The sequence below is a fragment of the Drosophila obscura genome, unplaced genomic scaffold (genome assembly GCF_018151105.1).
Source record: "Drosophila obscura isolate BZ-5 IFL unplaced genomic scaffold, ASM1815110v1 contig_200, whole genome shotgun sequence".
Classification (NCBI taxonomy): Eukaryota; Metazoa; Arthropoda; class Insecta; order Diptera; family Drosophilidae; genus Drosophila; species Drosophila obscura.
Window position 1 is genome coordinate 5055810 of NW_024542791.1, and position 22140 is coordinate 5077949.

Below are 22140 nucleotides of genomic sequence, written 5' to 3' on the forward strand. Positions count from 1 at the left end.
AATGAGTAATGTTGTGTTTTTTATTAACAGAAAACAAATTTAAATGATGTGAGTAAAATTAATAAGTGCCTCCATACACTCTTACGTGTTAGAAGGCTAAATAATTTGGATATGTAGTTTGTTGGTAGAGATTTACAATTTTCTTCTCCCTCTACCTATAAATCCCAATAATCCAATTCGCAAAATAAAATATTAATCAAGAAAAAACTTGTATGCATACTTTAAATCTAAGATATTTTCAAGTGTTTTATTTCCAATAGATAGTACATACACGAATATGGAATACATAGTGCTTTAAAACTAAAGCTATTATATTGACTATATTAATCGGATATCATTTCAAATATACCATAGATTTTCGCTACAATAGATATAAGAATATATATTTTTAGGATGAATATATATATCTCCAATAGACAGACACATATACATATTTGCATTCAAAATCATATTTAAGCTTTCACTATCAACAACTTTGTGCCCACTTTGCCCTGAAACCAACTCCTAGAAAATGATTAAATCCAAAAAAGCTTTCCATTCCTCTAAGAAATTGGTATGTGTATATAATAGACAATTTTTCATAAATATTTAAATAGATTATTAGTATATAGTTTATGTATATATGTATGTATATTGATTAATTGATACCATTGGAAAGCACAAAGTATTTGATTTGTTTTGTTTATATTTTGGAAAATATTATTTGACACTCTTTCGCTTCAGACATCCTTCTTAAAACGTATCCCTGCAGTTCCTTTTATTTCCAAGTTTGATTGTTAATTTTTAAAAAAGATTTAAAAATATTTTTCCCTTTTTTTTGTCTTCATTTACTTTACTTTTACCTTCCTTAGTGGCCCACCTTTACAATTTTGACTGGTTTTTTGTAATTTCAGTATAAAATGAATTAAATTTTGTATGTTTTTAGAGTCGGTCCGATTTAGATTGAAAATATAAAAGATTTCATTGGCTGGATATGCCCACATAATGTTAATTTTACGTGAACTTGACACTTTACACGAAAGCTATGTAGATACCGAGTAATATTCATGTACGATTTGCCTTCAATTGGGAAAAATCCAGCAAGTTCGACCTCATCCCAGACACAAACCAAGCTGTGGAAGCTAATTCTTGTTTGTTGTGGACTTGGCTGCATTGGCCAAATTTGTGACCGGCTCTTGGAGTGGCACCCATTGAGCGGTGGCATTTTTGGCACGAAACATCTCCTCAAAGAAGATCTTCTCCTCAGTGCGCACCTCGGAGGAGTTGCCAATGAGAGTGCGACCCAAGATTTCACTCGATCCTGTAGGAAAATCAACGATTACATGAGAAAATGATGATCAAAAAATATGTTCCACATACCCAAAAGACCATCATGGACGACAGTAAACTCGAGCACACAGTTCTTCAGCGTTTCCTTGTTGACATCAAATGCCAAGGCCTCGTTGTATACAGGATTGACGGTGCTCCGCTGGACTCCAGTCTTGCGTTTCTTCATTTTCTTTCCCACCGGTCCCAGAAGAGTCACTTTGACATACGGATCGGAAGAGTTCCTTGCATCATCGACAATCCGTAGATTTCTGGCCTTGATCAGTACCACCATCAGACGTTCGGCTGAGGGAAGGTATGCCAGGGACACCATTATATCTCCCAAATCCACTTTCATGTCCTGGGCCGAAGCGGAGCTCAAGGGAGTCCATAGCTGCAGTTGTTCGCTCAGATCCAAGTTGGCCAAATGAAGCTTCGATCCGCCAATGCACACGTGTCGCGAGTAGGCATCAAAGTCATACAGCAGAATCTCCACAGTTCGCTTGTCGATGACACCAGCGGCAACCTCAAAGACAAAGTGCTCGTCGAAAACTGAAACGATGAATGGGGTTTAATTAAATTGATCAAATAAAAAATGCATAACATGGCGTACCTGGATTCAAGGTCTTCTTGTGAATACGCGTCTGCCAAAAGTTCTTTTTGTCGGGCAACAGTCGGACCTTGGCATAAGGATCCGCAGTGCCACTGAATTGTCTTGGCTGTAGATTCTGAGCCTCTAGCAATCGCACATTTAGAAGACCACCAACTGGATCGTAGCTAATTCCAACATGCAAATTCCCACGCACTTCAATGGCTGGAGCGGGGTCCAAGGTCTTTGGTTGAGTGTGCTATTCAAATGAATTTTAAAAAAATTATAGAGATATCTGAGAAATAAAGAATTCCACTTGACTTACGCTTCTGTACAGAGTCATATCGATTTTTGTGTGATCCAATTTTGCATTCATGGAAGAGACTCTGGGGCGAGTGGGATGCATGGCCAGGACGACATGTTTGTCCGATCGGGCGATTGGCACGGATGTAGTGGAGCAGAGGGATAGGGTGTTGGACTTGAGACTGCCAGTGGGTGAAGTAGGTGTTGGTGGTGCCGACTCCTCTGTGGTGTTCGATACTTGTTGTTGGATAGCAGCTGTGGAAGTTACCGAAGCGGGCACCCAGAAAGCCGGATCATTCTCATCGTTCTTTAGGGAAGTGGGACTGAGATTGCCGCGCGAGCACTCATTGAGGTTGTCGACATTATAGCCAGCGGCACCAGCAACCAAGGCTTCCCTGCTGTAGAAATATATTCACTTAATATGTAACTGATTATGATGTGAATTCTGGCAACTACCTCTGTTGATCTTCATCCTTTTCGTTGGCTGATTCCAGTAGATTCTGCTCAAACCAGTTGAGACGATACCGCTTCGAGCAGGTGGTATAAAGTGCTGCGCCCACAGCAGACACCACCAAAAAAGATACCGAAGCGTATACACCGATTTGGGCTAGGGAAATATCCTCCTCACGTATGACAATGTCCATGGCTGTAACTGCAAGAGATAAGGGAGACAAATAAATGGATCATCTCGTATGTGTGTAGACCACATTGTTTAGTGTTTACTGACTGGCGTAAAAACGTGGTTCAATTACTTCTCATGACCCGACATCGACAGCGTCTAATGACACCCAAACTAACCATAAAACATTCATTAGCAAGTCAGGACTATGGGATGACTACGGGACTATGGGATGAGCCTCATAAATAAATCAAAGCTGCAATCCCATTCCTACGGCATTCATCTTAACCAGAGACCATGCCTGGGTTGGCCTGGGGTTATTAATTGAGCGGCTTAAGGTGGCACTGCAAAATCCTGGCCACAGGCACGTGCTGACAGTTTTCCCAGTCCCCTAGCAACCAAAAGAAGGAACGTTTTTCCAGTCCTCTAGTATCAAAAGGAGAAGAGAAGCTAAGGCAAATGAAGGCCAGGTCTGGCCTTTGTTCAACCGCAGCCACAAAATTGCCATAAAGGCGCCACGGCCTCGGTTTAGTCCGCAATTAGCTGAGCAAACTGCCAGGTGACCCCGCAACCAACCACACAATCCCACAAATCCTCAAGACCCTGTACACGGAAGTTTAAAGAATTGCATAAAAGAGATGGGTGTGACGTCTGTTTAAGCAGCTGCAAAATGTATAACCGAATTGTTAATTAATTAGTATATGTAGGGAGAGGAGGAGGTTTACATTCATTTCAATCTAAGTTCGAAGCCACCTTTAGATGATTCCTACATTTTTCCCAAACTTTTGAAGCCCACAGACCCAAATACAGCTCCTGTCTCTCCCACAGAGCCTCCATTACATCTCATTTCTCTAACACAAGCCCCAATACAACTCCTTTCCCTGGCAATTTCTGTAAATTTGTTCTGAGTTTATTATTTATTTACGGGTAACTTTTGTTTTCGGGTTTCCCTTTCCTTAATGGCAATTGCATTAAATGTGTTGTATGTGGGCTGGACCCCGACTTTCCCAGAGGTATGGGCTTTTCCTTCTCTAAAATCTCTGCGGAATGATTTATGTGCCCTGCTCCCTTATGTGTGAGCCTGGGAATTGGGGCGCAGCAAATTAATGACTGAATGTTTTTGTCTCATCTTGGGTTGGAGCTGGCTGCTGCTGGCACCGAAAGTAATTTATGAAATTAGTTGAAATTTAAACTCTGACAGTCTACCGCGATAAGTTGATATTTAAAGGATGTTGCCCCATAAATTGAATGGAAAATGCAGCACATTTACGCGCGGGAATCTCACTTGAGTACATTATGTTGCCATTGAAATTCGGAATCTATTTGTCCGTTAATGCCTCAAAAATCCGCTGGGAAATATCACAAAATGCCATTGAACCGATGTCACCTTTTTTTTTGCTTTCACTGTTGCTCCTCCAACACAATGGAGGAGGGAGTACGAGTATGAGCATCCCCACGGCCATGTAAATCACACATAACCCAATCAATGTCAAATTGGGCGGATCACAGAGCTGCCATGCCAGTCAGTCAGTCAGTGTTGGGGTCCTGTTGGTGCTCCAACAATATGTATACTCTTACGGAGGGTGCTTTACATTTTAAGAATAGGCACAGCATTTTAAGCTTGGGATATTTGTATTGATCCAAAGAATACTTTACAATTTTTCTCCGATCGGACAACTACGAGTACTTAAATTATTGGGTAAGCCCTGGGACATTTATTTCTTTTTCTGCCGATTGAAAATATTTTTGATTGCTTTTTGCTATGGCTTAAAATAATCTTTCTGAATTAGAATTCCATTTTAGCCTAAGGCATAGAAAAAGTGAAAATTTGTGTTTTGGTAATCCCAACATTTTTATGGTTTAAAAAAATATACCTACAAAATTAATCAGATTTTATAATAAATAACCTTTATGTTCCATACAAATGGCATTGAAAATAATTAATATGTTCTTAATATCTCGCGGTAAATTAGAAAAGGGCATACACAGTTTCCCCGTTTGCAAAAATTTAATTTACTTTTCCTGTTTCTCGCTTGACACTCTCTCGCTACAAAATGTTTTTGCCCGACACATATGCGGCCGTGTGTTTAAATGAATTTTCGAGCTTTCATCTGTTTCTGTCATATTTATTATATATTATATATGTGTATAGGGATTTATAGCCATTGTCATAAATTTTAATACAGTAACCGCTCGGCGCTTCAGCCCTTTGGCCGAATGGCTGGCTGCCGCGATGGTTTTGCTTGTTGGTTGAGTGAGCGCTGGCTTTGTAAATCATTTTTCTGGCTTTTATCGGACACATTTTCACTTTTCGCCCGAGCCCCCAGATAAGAGTCGCACTACTTCCGCTAATGTGTGCAAAGTCAAGGCCATTCGGGGGGCCAAAGTCGCAGTCGCCGTCCCAGTCGTGGGCCAGCTGTCCGCAAGTCCAGGCCGTAATATGTTGACAGAGCGACTAAAATTAAGTTTATCTAATCGATAAAATCAACCGCATGGTTCATTGGCTGTTCCGTTCTCGGCCCACTCCCGTGATTTCTTGCAACTTTAGCCAACGATTTCATCATAGATATTTACTTTAGGGGCTGCTCTTCTCTTCTTTAAAATTGTATCTTTTTCCCAGCGCTCGCAGCGCCATCAAATTGCACAATTATGGCAAATTATGTTCATTAGTCTAATGAAGTGTTTTGTGGCTCTGAAAGCCAAAGAATGCCCTAAATTGCCCCCACAGTTCTGCGACAGATACACGCCCTGCTGTGTCGGATGGACGGGAGGAGAGCGGACAGTTGCAATTGTCAGTCTGTGGCATATACCCTGTAATCTTTATGGGTCAGTAGTTGGGCAATAAAAAATGATTGAAAATATAGATAACTAAAAAATAGCTACACAGCTTTTATTTCTGAAAAAAAACTTGAATTTAATTCGAAGTGTTTTTTTTTACAAATTAATGTTTTCCCTAGAATAATAATAATAGAATAATAATTCTCTAATAATTCTGTATAAATTTCATTTTATTATCTTGCATCCCCTTTAATTAAATTCAATGAAAATGTATTTTCTTCATGCTACAACTACACAACATCTGAGAGCATTTTCCTCTTTCCTGGTAAACCTGTTTGAGTACGCTGCTGCCCATTAATTAAGTAAAACACTACTATCATATTTCAGATCCGGAAACAATTTTTCCCTGCCTTTGTCTACCCTCTCAGATATGTGCCAGACTCCCACTCTCCGAGCTTCCTCTTGGAAATGTGTGGAGCTCTGAGCTTCTTCCCAGAACTGTGCCCCACTCGGATGCAGTGTATTAAAAAAGCATTTTGTGACCAAGGCTCTCTTGGTTCATAGTCTGTTTCCTCAGGTGGTACGTGTTTTCTGGTCTGGGACAGTAATTAGATTATGGCCACGGGTCCATGTGGATGCGCGTGTTGGCTGTCGCTCGGACAAAAGCATCCGGGATAGCAGACTAGTTCCACTTCTGCTCTTTTCAGCGGAAAGAATGCTTTAATAAAACTGTGCCAACTGTGTGTGTAGGTGTAACGTTGCGAAGGCTGCCTCCCCAGGAATCCTTGGCCATACCTTTCGCAGCAGGAATCCGTATTTGTACCTTTCCCAGCTGTTGGGGAGGTAGAGTTGTTGGCTTTAGCTTTAGCTTATCCATTAACTGCAGCTGCGTCTCCCCCTGTTATTTAGAGAGGGCAACCTTCTGTGTGCATAAACAAGCAGCAGCAGCAGCTTGCCCATCATAAGCAGGCGATGGGTAGTATGATGGGTAGGTGGCCTCCAGGAGTTCAGAAATGCTCACTCGGTCACGGAGAGCACAACAAAGTCATACCAGGGTCGGTTCCGTCAATAATCTGCCAACAGCCAGTTGTTATACCCGCTGGAATGACACAGTGGAGGTGCTGGTCTGTCCACGTCAACAACATCATTATCGTGTGTCATCTGGGACTGTCTTCTCCGGTATTTATAGGGTACTTTTGAGTATATTATATTCATTAAAATAAGGTAGGTGTTTTGCCTTTTTAAGAATATGAGGCAATGTCCATAAGTATAGATCTATATCCGTCGGACTTAATAACAGCTCGGGATACTTAAATCGAGTAAAATCTCCAATTTGTAATAAAGTTTAGACTGCATTTTGATAGTATTCATTGAAATTGATCTCAAGAGTATGGAAAACAAATGCTTATGCGAGGTTGACTATCAGGACATTCAATACTGAGCATCTCCCTGTCGAGTAACTCCACTCATCGACTCTCACTTGTTTTATTCATTCTCTCACGACTCTCACTTGTTTTATTATTCGAGTTGATTATCCACCATGAATGGCTGTCAATGGGATCAGAGCCTGGCAAATTGGAGTCTGTCCCCCCATCACGGCCTAATTAGCCATCAATATTCATTATTTATGGGCTACAGGAATGATGGATTATGTTTAAGGCTTTAGCGAAAAGCTGAAAGGGCTATTCAGAGCTACTATTGAAATGTCCTTCAAAACAAAATGTCAACAAGTTTTCTAATCAACAAAAACAATTTCCAAGGAAATATATTGCATGGCATTTCCTTTCACAAAGTTTCCTGGAATAGACCTTCTCCAAGAATCCCAGAACTCCCATGCCTGCATGCGATTAACATCCTGTCCTGAGCAGCCCTGAAACAGACATCCTACATGAGAATAAAATGTTCCATTAAAATCAACAGCCATATGTCCTTTTACCACAGGCCATTAAGCCACGGGAATGGGGACGGAATATACGAACTTTGGGGACTGCAAATATTGAAAATAAAATACAAGAGAGTGGAAAAATGCGACAGCAAGATAAACAGCAATTTAATAAAGTGACCCAAAGTTATGGGCCCAAGAGCTGAGCGTAAAAATAAACAATAAAATGCTCATTAAAAAGCAAAAAATACCCAAGATACAAGCGGCTGAACAAGCTGAAACGGAAATAATAAGTGTGATATTAATACTTGTTCGTGGAACAAAAGAGAGCAAACCCTTGGCCTACACTCAAAGCCTCAAGCACACACAACACCCACCACACTCGGGGACCCCCTCGCCCATCGAGCCACTCTCTGAGGGCCCCCCGTCCCCACTCTCTAGTCCTGCCTGAGGACGAAGCCCTGCCAATAACTCAACAAGTTAGCAAACATGGCTGCTTGGCTTCTTTATGGGCATTCTCAAGCCGTCTATCTTGGGGTTTTGTGGTCGGTTTTTGCATTAAAAATGCATTAATCTTTGGACACGTGATAAATATTCATGGATGTTGGCTGTGACCTGTAATGTATGCACTTCTTAAATGCAGCCTGTTGACTGACTGGCACGCAATATGTTTGGGGGCATCAGAACGTTAGAGGAAGGTCGAAAAAGAGCTCGAGGTCTAGGTCGAGGTGTAAGAGTGAGGTGAGGGTCAGGGCCATGAACATACGTGTGTGTTTCAAGGACATACTCGTGTTTGAGTGGCTCAAAGTTTCACCAGGTTAAACAGCCTCTGGCACAATAATTTCTCGACGGAAGTCTTTGCTGGATTTTCAGAAATACTACCAGGAAAATGCAAAGTCTTAACTGAAAGCAGACACAAACCCAACGAGCAAGCCAGCATATGCTGGGATCCAAATTCAGGATCAAGCTGAAGAGTAATTTAATTAAAATACGTTGGCTTTGAGGAACTTATCAGACGGAATGCACACCGCAACGCACGGGTCGTATAAGCAGTGCAATCAGGCTAATCTGTAATCAGCAGAAAAGTCTGTGTGAAGTGTGTGCTTAAATAAAGTGAAATGTATAAAAAGAAGGTGCTCAAAAACCGAAAAAGGTGTTAAAAAAAACCGAGATGTATATAAAATTGTGGAAACAAAAACATAAAGGTAACCGTTAAAATATCCAAAAGCCATACCGAAAAGTGTGTGTTTTAAAGGCAATCGCCATTTACCGTAAATATTCATATTTTAAGAAAAAACTTGTATCAGAAATTGTAAATTTATATATCCTAAAGTTCGATTACTAAATTGAAAAAAATCAGTGACCAATGAATGCTTTTTGGCTTCGTTTCCAATTCCCATTGAAGAAGAGCTTTGTTCTAACAACATTCCCTTTGAAGTGATGCTTCTGTGGTAATTCTACACCTATCCATCAATGCAGGACACTGAATGTTGAACCTTTTGCTTGAATTTTCCACATAACATGCTGTTGTTAACTTTCACAACTAAACTTTTTCAGTTAAACTTTCACCAGTCGCTGGAAAAGCAATTTAATTTTCCCAAAAAGATTCAATTACACTTGTTCAACAAAAGCAAACTTTAGACAACTGCATGGCAATAAAACTAAACATTCAATATTAAACAGTTACTGCTTCAACCGTTTGTAATTCGAATTCAAATCGGAATTTAACTCCAATTTTGTATGCAAATGAAAAACAGCAGATGGCATCTACATATTCGTTGACTATTTACAAAACGATGACACAAAGTCCGAACATAAGCCGTGCAAAAAATGTAATCTAAATTCTTATTTTCCGTTTAATACATTTTCCGCAACAATATGTTTCCAAAATCCTGTTCGTTCAACGTGGCGAATGCGCAATATGCTCTATACGATACGCAGTTAGGGGCATACCGACCGTTCTTTTGGGCTCCTGATTAATTTACGAAAACAATTTCCTTATTAGTTGGCCGTTCATTAATTTTTGATTGAATACCCACGTTTTTGCACGGTTGATAAATGATTTTAAACAATATATCCACTGTGTACGTTTTGAACTCACGCGCCTTAACAACTTCGTCGGTGCGTTGCTAAAACTCGACTGTTTTGTCGGTCGCCAAAAATTACACGCAGTTCCTTCGATGTCATTTTTATCACACACACACACAAACATACACACTTGGGTGAAAGCCACACAGATACTTTGGGGGAACTTTTACAAATGAAGATGGAAACTCCCGCATTCCAAAGCTGAAATCCGTTGGCAATTTGAATTTAATTTTAGTCGCTGAATTTAACTATACATGAATTTTTGGATGATTAGATTAAAATAGTTAGGTAAAATATATTCTATAGCATTTAGTAAGGACCGGCATTATTGAACCATCGAAATTTTCATCTAATCGGTGGACAATCCCTTCAACATGGAAGCTCTGCTAAAGCAACAGCTGGCACATTTGGGAAAGCCCGCTCAATGGGAAGTGCATTGCATGGATAAAAGCGTCGCGCTTAGGAAAGCTTTCTTTACTCAACGTTGCCACATTGCAAATAAATTGTAGAGCATATCATTCCTCTGTGCTTAATAATAATATTTATCGCACTCATATGTATAAACAATCAAGTTTGGCTTTGCTTCTGAAACTGCTTTCAAATTTTAAATTCACAATAATTTAGCAAATTTACTTTTTTATTTAATTAAATCTGAGATACGCATAGACAGCGAAATTATTTTCGATGTCCATGGACTTGAAAGGTTGTTTGAATATTTTCATTTTCTAGACTATATTCGCTATAACTTATCAGGTCCATGGACTTGAAATTGAAAGCAAGCAAAAACGTAATAAACTCAAAGCAATTTAGAAAAAATCTAAAGAACACCTTTAACCTTATAGTAATCTTTATTAATAGTCTATAGTCTGATTGTGACGCCCCATCATTTGTTGGGGACATGACATCGTCGCTTAACGAAAATCTGACGCACAGTTCTTGAATGATAACCCCAAAAATGGGGCTCATATTCAGCTTAGATTCTTACCGAAATCTCATCGTTCTCATGCTTGTTCCAAACGATATTTCATTCGACTGAGGCCTGACCTCAAAGTCAAAGTCAATGGGCTTGGCCTAGTTCTCCATCAAGTAACACTTCTCGGTTACAAATTTTGTGCGGTTACATGGCGGGACATTGAACCAGATAACACTGACATATTGAATTACCAAAACCGAGTATCGCAACTTAACCTCATTCTAAATTAGAGATTTCTGTGACGTTTTCATTGGTAATAATAATATTCGTGTCTGTGGCGAGGTGGGAATTTTTGATGTGTGTGCCTGTCTGGCTTTTGCAAAAACTGGCAGATTAATATTATCAGCTCTGAGGTTTTATAAATTCCGATTGTATAAAAAATGCTCGCAGATATTTCAAATAGTTCAAAAGCGTGGCATTATTTTCAAATTCAAAACTATACTTTTTCAAGCTAAAAGTTGTATTCATTTATTGATTTATCCACTGGGTGCTATTGTTATTAACGTGCTGCAACAGCTTTGTTGGTGTGCTGTTGAAAATTTTCTGTTTTGTCGGTCGTCAAAAATTACACTTACACACTTGATGTCTTCATACGTACTCGTAGATAAGAGCCACATATACATTGGGGAAAATTTTACAAATGCAGATTGAATTTCCTGCATCCCAAAAATGAAATCCGTTGGAAATTTAATCAGAGTATGGGCATAAATTGAACCTAGGAAGGAATGTTGGATAACTTGATTAAATTAGTTATTGTTATTAATATAATTATTAGTTTAATAAATTTAGTTTAAAATAATTTATATAGCATTTTGTACCCACCAGCTATATGGATATCAGAAAATATTCAACTAATCAGTGGAGTCTCTTCTCACGAACGATTTTTTGAAAGCCACAGCTGTCACCTCTCGGCAAACCCCATATCGGAATTAGACAATCGCTTTTACTTTTGAGAATTAAATCTGAGTATTTTTAGAAATTACTTTCGCCATCACCGAGAGGTATAAGACGGAGTATGCCCACCATCATTTACTCATCGATTCAATCTTGTATCTTGTCGACAATCCGAAGGAATTCCACCAGCTTTATAACTGTGAAGGTCACTTCGTTCTTAACTTCGACCCATCGCGACACGACACAGACATATAATTCCATCATGTCTCAAATCGAGAAATTTGTCGAGGTTACCATCTCCAAACAGGTGGCTATCGCTAAGACTGTTGTGCTTTCCACCAAACAACCAGTCGTCTTGTTTGACCGCTCATTACTCGCCGACCGCACCATCATGGTCGACAAAATTCGCGTTGAAGTCGATGCTTCGGGACGTAAGGCCGTCCTCTCTACCGGCGCTCAATCTTCCTTTACCTTCGGTGACTATTGTCGTTTTCTTCTCGGTGGCTTTAGTTACCGCAAAATCAACGAATATAAGTGACCGTAAAACCATTTTGAATTCCAATGCATTCTATTCCAATTTCCGAATCAATGCGCTCAGCAAATTTTGTCAAATCAGTAATTATGTTTTCTAGGCTGTCACTCAGGTTTCTTCTGACCACTTTCACTCAGCTATAGCTTTAATTTATCACTGTTTTCTTTTGTTACACTCGGGGTTAGTGATGCTTTCTCTTGCAGCCAGCTAAGAAATGGATTCGATGTTTTTAGTCAACTAAAAATTAACTAATACACTTGTACATACCTTTCTTGGGTCGTCGAGACTTTTTGCAGCCCATTTTACGATAGCGGTCCTTTTGCTTGCAGGTTAGTCCATTCCATGCCTTTGCACCTTTGCTAACCATCTGGCGAGGAGACAAGCCGCAGTGCTTCTTTTTATAATCGCGCAGGAAATTCAAATAACCGTTCTTTGTGACACGACCAACATGCTGGGGAGCGTATTTTTTTTTTGCACAACCCATGTTTTTACAGATAAGAAAAATAAAGTAAAACCAAAAATCACAAACAATTTTTACAGAAAACAAAAAAGGTTACAAACAAAAAATTGTAACATCAAAAATATTTTTTACGAGAAATTTTTCAATTCTGTATTCGACTAGAGCTCGAAACTATATGCCATATTTTCTCTAAAGCTAGTTTAAACTGCAATTGAAATGTATCTATCTAGTTCAAGGCACATTTGATTTATCTTTTTTTACAATTTATTACAAGATCATGAGTTCCTCTTTTGTACCGACCTGTAGGATTATGTAGAATATATGTGTATGTATGTTTAGGCTTTTAATAAAGTTAAGTACTTTGGTAAGTATTATTGCCATAACACGGTTTCACCCAAAAAATGTTTACATATCCTGCATAGTGCAGGACATTCACAAAGCATGTGTCCCGATGTTTCCTGTACACAATGTGTACATATTTTTTTAAATTTCTATCTTAAGTGACACTGCCCTGTGAAATAGCCAGTTAAAGTTAGAATGTCTGTTTTTTCAAGATAGGTCTTATGAGACAGGATGCTGTTTTCTCTATATTCATTTTAACTTATAATGTCCATGGACTTCAAAATTGGAGCAATCGTAATCGCAAACTAAAATTGAAAAAAATATAAAATGCGATTTTTGATCACATACTAATTAATTCTCTTTGTTCCAAACGATATTTGATACAACTGAGGGCTGACCTCAAAGTCAAAATCAAGTGGCTTAGCCAAGTTCTCCATCGAGTAAACTCTTCCATTAAAAATTTTTTGTGGTTAACATGGTGGGACATTGAACAAGATAACACTGACTTATTGGATTACCAAAACCGAGCATCGCAACTTGACCTCATTCGAAATAAGAGATTTCTCTGACGTTTTCCATCGGTGAATAATATTTTTGTTGTGTAAAACTCTATAATTAGTTACGTGTCTATGGCGTAGTGGGGAATTTTCAGTCTACTTTGGTATTTTTGATGTGTGTGCATGTCTGGCTTTTGTAGAAATTAATGAATTAATTTCATCAGATCTGAGATTTTATAACTTCTGATTGTAAGAAAAAGCTCGCAGATAGAGCAAATAGTTCAAAAGCGTGGCATTATTTCCAAATTCAAAACCCAGCGTTTTCAAGTTCAAAGTTTTAGTCAGCGATAATGTAGAAATAATTATCGCTGTTCCCATTTTAACTTAAATGGGAACAAGCCTCCCATTGAACTAGCTATGTGATTTTGTTGTTGCTTGCTTTGCTTTTGAGTATATCCTTATTATGTTCAAGAATATTACAGATTTGAAGCTATTAACCTGTATGTGATTATATTTAAATGTTTTCCGATGCACCGATGTACGTTTGACTTGGGCCAATAAATCAATTGAAATACTGATAAGACCAATAAGTGTTTCCCTTTTAAATAATCGAAAGTATACGTAAGTATAAAGAAGATGCTCTCTATATTGGGCAATCAACAGGTTTTTTCTAAAGAGAACAAGTTCTGCCCCGCAGCATGCGAAATCGACTTATATGTATACTAATTATTGTCATAAAATATCATCGCAATTGGAGGCCCTCCCATGAGTATTAATGAAAACACGTTTGCTTATATTCAGCTATTAAATTATCAGCGAAGCCATTAAAAAATCAACGAAGCAGCGGATTTTCAAAGCAATTGAGCTTCGTATCATCGGATCGTCGGATCTTCGATTGGTTCGTTCAATCACGATGTCTTATCAGCTTTCTGTTCGGAATTAGCTCTTGATTCACGTGTTTTCATTTATAAAACGATTACAATTGCTGGCATGAATGACACTCGACTGCCAGTGGCGACCCAAGACGCAACGAAACTGGACCCAAAGCATACCCGACCAAGCAGAACATAAAGTGACACCCCCAGACTCGACTCAGCCGCTCTGACGAGTTCGAAAGCGATTGCAGAAATCATAGTACCGGAAAAAAGTGAAAGTTTATTTCTCACGTGTAAAAATGTCGTCGGGATTGACAAACCTCTTACAATCCCTGCGAATTGTGCCGCTGGGACTGGGCAAAGCTAGCAAGAATGCTGTTGTTGTTGACACAGAAAAAACACTACTCAAGGTAGAAGATCTACCAGAAATCACGCTGGAGGAGGTGGCCCAACATGACAGCTTCGATGACTGCTGGATTGTGATCTACGATCGGGTGTACGATGTCACGCTGTTCCTGCGCGATCATCCTGGCGGTGACGATGTGATAATGGATCATGCCGGACGCGATGCCACCATTGCATTCCACGGCACTGGACATTCTCGGGCTGCCATTGAGCAAATGCGTAAGTTCCTAATTGGAGAGCTGCCTGAAGCGCAGCGCATCTTTCGAACAAGCCACAACAACAGAGTGCTTTCCTTGGGCATACCGGAATAATGTCAGCCGATCCATAGATTACTTCCTCTTCGATCCACTCGCAATGCCGCCGTCCATCTACGCACATTCCTATACACATATATATATATATACATATAATTCTTAAGAGTATTCTATTTCGTTCCTAATGCTAATCAGTTTCCAGTTTTCGCAATCCGCAAATTACTTTTGCTTTATCATCACATGTCATTCAGCGAATTTATGTATACACTCGTATTTATATATTTTGTGTGTTTATATTGTTTTGTCAAGACTTGAAACGGAATTAAGATTAAATTATTGTATTTAAATAGTCATTGTTGTGTTTGAATTTTCTGATTTAAGTGGGACCCAGTTGATGAGTTGCTGATTTTTAAATCGAATCAGAATCCAATATATCATCTATAAATTTTACATGATAAAATGTGCAGGGGAAAATATAATCAGTCCGCTTTGCAACTCTCTCTAATTATCATGAAATACGTAATACTTTATTTGGTAATATTCATCTTATAATCGTACATTCACATCATATAAATGCGCACAAAAGAAATGCTTATTAAAGAACTAAATATCACTCAACAGATTCTCATTTGGCTGCTCTGGACAGGAATCTTTTCAACCTCTTTTTTTCTGACTAGAATTATTTTTTTGGCTTTTTCGAATTGACTTAAAAAGTATTGCTTGTTTATCGATTGCTTATCAGAAGAATATATAGATGGGAAAAATATATTTAACTGCTGCTGCTGGTGGGCGGCTCATGGTGTGGTCCCTGGAGTAGGGCCTGCAACTTGGCAGCTGCCGGGAAGGCGCCCAAGTCAAGAGGAGCAGAACCGGTAGTGGTCTGTATATAGGCCAGAAGTCTGTAATAGAAGTATAATAATCATTAGAAACATAATTTAGATATGACATAATCCAGTTCTACCTTCGTAACTCCTCGAGGGCATTCTGCTGCATGAGAATATAGTTCTTGGCCAGCAGCAAGGTGGCAATCTTCGAGAGCTTCCGCACCGACGGCGAGTGGGCATAGGGAATCACACTCCTCAGCTCATCCAGGGCATCGTTCAGATCGTGCATTCGTCTACGCTCCCTGGCATTTATATTCAACCGCACAGTCTTTCCTTGACGATTCTTCTGCTTGCCACCATTCGAACCACTGCCGCCGAGTCCACCACTTGAGCCACTCGGCACGGCCACTGTGGTGGTGCCGCCACTGATGGCAGCAATCGCAACGGCTGTTGGACTCAACGTCTTGTCCGGTCCACTCGGTCCGGGCTTGTTCTCATCCGTTGGTGCTAAGCTCTGCTGCGAGATGCCCATTCCTTGTGCGTAGAAGCCACCTAGACCCACGGACCCCAATGGCGTGCGGCGTCCGGGCACACTCTGGGGAGGACTGGCCGTTGGCGCAGGATGTCCCCCGCCGAGCATGTTAGCAGTCGGTGGTATTGGCATGTGTCCGTGGTTTGGCAGGCCCGGAAACCCAAATGGTAGATTGGATGGATCCATTTTTATAGATTTTGTAGATCTGAAAGGATAAATATGTGCCGATGAAGGGATGTGTAATGGTTTCAGGGTAGTCTCTGACTGTCACAGCAGTTTTGCAGAGTTGTCTAGGTGGCTAATTTGCTGAAAATGGGGTGGAAACTCTATAAAAATTGAGTGGCAGTGGCGCCACCTGGCGGCATTCTGGTGCAAGCTAGAGCTTCCGAGTGCTGCTTCTAGATGGCGTAGCGCTCTTTAGTAAACATTGAAATCAATTTGTGGTTTGTTTTAATGTTATAATTCAGCCATTTTTTAAACAATATAAAATTAAAATTTTAAGCATTATGTCACACATTAAGATAAACCAATACAAATATTTAACATCTACAAAATCAATTATTTATTGCTCCGTTTATTTCACTTGTTATTTAATGTTCTCTTGATGGCACACTTTAAGGATTATTTATTTAAATTAACCACACAGACCGAAGAGAAAATGGGAAAATATATTAAAAGCGTACGCACCGCAAAAAAAATTATAATGCGGCTGCCGTGTCAGAGCCGAGGATTCCGATTCCGATTCGCTGCGATGCGCGAGTGTGAGGTTCCCGGCAACAACAGACGACCGCGATTTTGTGGTGGTTTATAGTAGTAGTCGCATAACGATTTTCCGATTTTTTTTGTTGTTGTTGGTTTTGTTTTGTTTGTAGCTCCTGCTCTCCTGATGCTGCCGCAGTCTCGGCCAACGCTGCGCTGACGTACCGTCGGTGTCGATTATAAATTTCTGCCGTTGTTCGTATTCCGTAGTCCTGGTCTGGTCCTTGGCTGGGTGTTAATCTCCGTCTGTGTGAGAATATTATAAAGCACTATATAAAAATGTGGGTCGGGCCTCGGTGTTGACGCTGGTGGTTGACGTTTAGTGGTTGTCCCGTTATAATGCAGCATCCCCCACTCAATACTCTCGCCCAATACTCTCTCCCAATCCAATGCCGAAACTGTATGAGTCACAGTCATAGTAGAGTTTTTAATGCTCTCTGAAATACCAATTTTTTCTAGTTGTCCAAGTGTTTTTATCGTTGCGCTCCCCGTCCCGGTTTTCAACCCTGCTCGGCACTTACCTCTCATCCCCGTGGTGTCCATGAGCTCGGGCCGGGTCCTTTGTCTGTGATTTCAATTTCCATTGAAACTGAATCTAATCACATGCTCGCTGCCTGCTGATCCTTGCCCCGCTGCCTATTCTGATGATGATGATGATGATGCGGACGATGTGGAGGAAAGCAGAGCGACAAAGCCATCGTTTGTGCTGCCATCGCCTTTGGGGGTTGAACAGGGCATAGAGCTCGTACATCACAGTACATCTGCATGCCATTCGATGCATCTGTGTGTGTGTGTGTGTGTGTGTGTGTGGTGTCCTATGTATGTATGCATGTATTTGTTCGAGAGAGTTGCCTGGAAATTATGGTATCGCATTGTTCAAAGTTGGAACAATGCCATAAATGGCACATGCCAAATATTTTTGGTGGGTTCTCTCATACACTTTGAAAAGGTATTGCTTAATACACACAATGTTAGCTACATGGAAAAAGAGCATTTAGATTCGAATGGTATTTTGTGTGACTATTACATTTTGGTTATAGAAAACTCGTCCTAAAATATTGAAAATTTACAGGCTTTATATTTGCATATAATTACTACCGATATCCACCTAAATCTACTTTTATACTTGAGTTTGAAACTAGTTATTCATACTTAAATAACAAAAAGAGTATTCTAAGTATCGGTGTAATGGTTTTAGCTCATTTTTCTTTGGTTAGGCTGGGTGGCCGAAAGGCCAGAGCTTGACTTGACTTGTTCAATAAGTACCAGAAGCATTATTAATAAAGTCATACCTGAAAAGATAATCCAGTGATACAATTTGTTAGAAATAAGTAATCCATGCTAACTTAATAAAGTAAAGTAAAGTAGAGGATTTAGCACAGTATCGACAACGAGTCCAAGCTCGACTTAAGATTTTTGATAGCTATTAGCTATCTGAGACTGTCCCAGAAAAACACATTCGTTTTTAGAGATTGGAGATTCTAGATTTTGAAACGATTACTTCCAAAAACATCCCTACCGAATTTCGTGGACCAAAAACTTAGTTTAAGCACCCGTATATCCCCGTCAACTATTGAGTATACTTGGGTGCACTAGCTTTGCAGGACATTTAGTCTAATTTCCTGAATTGCATACAGTCCTATGAATAGAACAAATAGAGAGTAAAAGCGAAGTGCCAAATGACTTCGTGCATAGTAAATTTAATAATTTGCGCTGGCAACCTCTCCATTTTTTCTTTGATATTCCTTTTGCTGTGGCCTTACGCTATACATTAAAGTAGGGGAAAAAATTGTGTCAGATGTTCGGTGCAACGGCAACCGTATGCCATTATTTTCAATAGAATCCGGAATCAGGACAGCCCCTCTAAGCAATGCACCATTTGATCCCTGATTGTGAGAGTTTTATTTTCGGTCCGCTCTTTTTATAGGATTCTCTCTTTGGCCGCTTCTCTCCCTTATTGTAATTGTTCCACGACTAATTCAGATTTTATGCAGCATTTACATTGCAATTTACGGGCACCACCCTACCTAAAAAACCTTCACTGCCCCTCGACCGGTCGGTCACCGGAATAATTTCGACTTTCAACCCCGCCAAATAGAAGGAAATGTACAATTTTCGGTTTTTCTTTTTTTCATTTTATAGCCACATTTTTATCAATATATACATATAGATGGGCATTTTTCCCGGGCACTCCTCTGGGTATGGCTATGGGTCCGAGCCCGGCTCTAGCTCTGTCTCTGGCAATGAGGAATTTCATTATAATTTGCATAATTTATGCGCGACCGTGATTTGCATAATTAAGATTTGTACATTTGTGCATGCCAGTCATCATTAGCTTAGGTTCCGCACTGCGGACCAATTGTAAATGGCCAACACAGGGATTTTTCCTGTCCTCATACCTCGTAATCCCAAAATGGTGATCCAAGGGTTAATGTGTTACACGAGAACGATGTCAATAAACTAGAGTATAAATTGTATATGTATTGATATCTATTTACAACTAAAATTATCTGCATTTTCCATATGAGAAGAAGAACATGTAAATGAGAAATTCCATTGATTAAAGCTATGGTAACTTCCAGTCCATATCCCATCTCAATCATCTCCCACTTGCTTCTTTAGAGAAAATTACGAATGCAAAAGCCTCGGAAACCCAACCGAAAAGCCCAATTTAATGTTTGGGTATGCACAAATTAGACAAACCCCATGAAATCCATGGCTGTCCATTGGGAATGGGGATGGGGATGGGGATAGGTCCACTAACAGCACTCTGCGGAGCCATGTGAATCAATCATTAGCATTTTATTGTTGAAAACCCAATTTGGCACATTTATGAGAGTCTTTCTCCTCGTTCGATATTCGACGGGTTTGTGTGTTTATGGCTTTCTAACCTTATTATCGATGGGCTTTGGGTCGTCTATTGGCAATATTTATGGCACACCATGACGCTTCCCCTAATGATTCCCTAGCGTATCATTTTCAAGGTAGCAGCTACGTTCCTCACAATCATTAGACGAACCCCGGCACCCCATACAGACAGCCACACTTGACAGTCCCATATTTTATTTCGTTATTTTTATTGGCAAACGTCAAGGAAAGACCAAAATGTGTCAATTGTACGCTTGGGAAATTGCTGCCGCCTGTTCGAAATAAGTATACCCGTACGAATAAAGATACGAACGAGTATATTTATGGTTCATTTCCTGCTCGACTGAAGCTCGTACCGAAAGTTCTTCGGGTAAAACTTTGAACATTTCGTATTATATGTGGGCCAAAAGAAGCATCGGAAAGTTTAATTGGATTGCCATTATAGTAGAGTGATTTTTGTTGTTGTTTTGGAATATATGGAATAGGTTGAGACTTGATTTGAAACGTTAGTATGTAAGTGAAATATGGAGATGGAGATATTCAGCAAGTGTCTAGTCCCTGTATAATTTACTTCGCAGTCCGTAAGTCTAAAACACGTACATATGTACAAAAATTGAGTTTTTGCTGCGGGATTTTCTAGTTTCATGTATTATGGATGTGTTGCTGAATAGTAGTCAATCAGTGCATAAACATAGCCCGTATAAAGACAGAATATACTTTCAATACACATTTAACAATTTTATATAGTGCTCTTATCTTATAAGCCTTTTGTTTTAAATTCGCTTTTGAAACCACCATTTTCACACTCTAAATAATCACTTTGATAGATTGGAAACATGCCACGAAACAGGAAATGAAACCCACTAAAACCCATGGAAGTGTGCTCCATCCGTAAATTTGATTTCACATTTGATAGGATTTCTCATCCATTAGCCGAACTGAAAGGGATTGCGTTGAGCTTTTATTGATTACATCTAATGCCCGTCATATGCGTCCCTCCTAAAAAGAGAAAAAGAACGAATATAATTTCAGACAAAAGGAGAGCGTGCAATATTTTATCAAATTATGCGATGTGTGCAACTTTCTACTTCCTATTCGCTGTTCCGAGGCCTTAACAACACCCCATTGCCAGAAACACCACAACCCACCCATCTGTACTTACAATTTATCAGCATCAAATGGAAACCAAACAGTCGCAGGGGGAGACAGGGAGGACAGAGGATGGGCTGCATGAGAGGGAGTAAAGCCGGCTACAAAACAACAATAACAGTGCCAGAGCAATACCAATTCGAATTAAAATGCTGCCGATTCTGCGAGAGAACGAGAAGATGGATATTAAAGTTCCATGCTACACGATACGTTTTTCACCGATGCTTTTTCAGAAGAGACCGACAGGATCCAACAATGCACTCAACTCACTTGTGCCAAATCCAATATTAAATCCATTCTGTCAATCCATATTCTTGAAACAATTGAATTATCCTATGAACACCCCAGCGAATATGTAGTATGAGTAACAACAGTTTTCGATAACAAACTATAGAATACTCGTAATACATCGGTGAAAAAGTTATCGTGTCACTGCAGCTTAAGGATACTGATGCGGATGCGAGTTCGGATCAGAGGAGGCTGCAGGACCCAGCTACCACCCCAGCATCAGGCGCAAAGGGGTTGTTTGTCGGCATCGTGTTTGTGCCTTTCTCTGTATTTGTGAATGTGTGTTTGTGTGTGTGTGCGCGAGGTTTTTTTTTGCGCGCGTTGTTGCAAATGGATATGGAATGTTACACAAACAAAAAGCCGAGCCATGGCCAGGAAGAGGGTGAGCGGCAGAGTGGAAGTCAAAAAAAGGAAGAAGTTGAATCAAAACCGAACACCAAAAAAGAAGTAGGAGGAGAGCGTCAGAGGAAGAAGTAAAAAACAACTCGAATGAAAAGAGTCGATATCCCGACTATGTGATACCCGGTTATCACATCTGATTGCGAGTCAACTGTTTGGAAAAGGTTCTCAAAGGATAGGAAAATGCTGGCAGTGTGAATATAAAAAGTACTCTAGACAACAATAAATTTATTTACCCAATAGTTAAATGATGTAGTTAGTAGTTCTTAGATTAAGATAATTGTTAAAGAATAAACAGGTATTGACGGCTAATTGAAAACTGCTAATTGAAACCAGTGCACGGATGCGTTCTTGCTAAAATTTGATTTATTTTAAATTTTATTATAGGAAAATAAGTAGACAAGTACAATATTCGGGTGCATAAACTTATACCACCATAATAATTGAGCTCATGTTTTTCAGATCAAATATTTTTATAGACGTTTTCCTGCGAATATTTTGACAAAAACTAGGATAACTTAATAT

General features: G+C 39.6%; 4 protein-coding genes across 8 annotated transcripts; 1 reads left to right on the plus strand and 3 right to left on the minus strand.

Annotated features, from left to right (window-relative positions):
* Window positions 1–888: 888 nt before the first annotated feature.
* Window positions 889–9606, minus strand: LOC111077643 (synaptotagmin-1). Of its 5 annotated transcripts, XM_022372005.2 has the most exons (7): window positions 9516–9601; window positions 9434–9448; window positions 2654–2849; window positions 2220–2595; window positions 1919–2153; window positions 1360–1857; window positions 889–1300 (listed from the first exon to the last, which is right to left on the minus strand). In XM_022372005.2, the coding sequence occupies exons 3-7, from the start codon at window positions 2839–2841 to the stop codon at window positions 1122–1124; spliced, it is 1476 nt and encodes a 491-aa protein (XP_022227697.2). In that variant the 5' UTR covers window positions 2842–2849; window positions 9434–9448; window positions 9516–9601; the 3' UTR covers window positions 889–1121. The 5 variants fall into 5 exon arrangements, with proteins under 5 accessions (XP_022227697.2, XP_022227688.2, XP_022227706.2 ...); XM_022371996.2 differs by lacking the exon at window positions 9434–9448 and having other exon boundaries at window positions 9516–9606; XM_022372014.2 differs by having other exon boundaries at window positions 9434–9516.
* A 2195-nt stretch (window positions 9607–11801) lies between these two features.
* LOC121404423 (protamine-like protein 99C) lies at window positions 11802–12447 on the minus strand. The gene is made up of 2 exons (XM_041593852.1): window positions 12231–12447; window positions 11802–11935 (listed from the first exon to the last, which is right to left on the minus strand). The coding sequence occupies exons 1-2, from the start codon at window positions 12445–12447 to the stop codon at window positions 11802–11804; spliced, it is 351 nt and encodes a 116-aa protein (XP_041449786.1).
* Window positions 12448–14254: 1807 nt separating this feature from the next.
* On the plus strand, window positions 14255–15149 carry LOC111076067 (cytochrome b5). The gene has a single exon (XM_022369670.2). The coding sequence runs from the start codon at window positions 14437–14439 to the stop codon at window positions 14851–14853; it is 417 nt and encodes a 138-aa protein (XP_022225362.2). The 5' UTR covers window positions 14255–14436; the 3' UTR covers window positions 14854–15149.
* A 152-nt stretch (window positions 15150–15301) lies between these two features.
* LOC111076057 (class E basic helix-loop-helix protein 22) lies at window positions 15302–16962 on the minus strand. Its single transcript, XM_022369657.2, has 3 exons — window positions 16840–16962; window positions 15758–16357; window positions 15302–15695 (listed from the first exon to the last, which is right to left on the minus strand). The coding sequence occupies exons 2-3, from the start codon at window positions 16336–16338 to the stop codon at window positions 15566–15568; spliced, it is 711 nt and encodes a 236-aa protein (XP_022225349.1). The 5' UTR covers window positions 16339–16357; window positions 16840–16962; the 3' UTR covers window positions 15302–15565.
* Between the last annotated feature and the right edge of the window lie 5178 nt (window positions 16963–22140).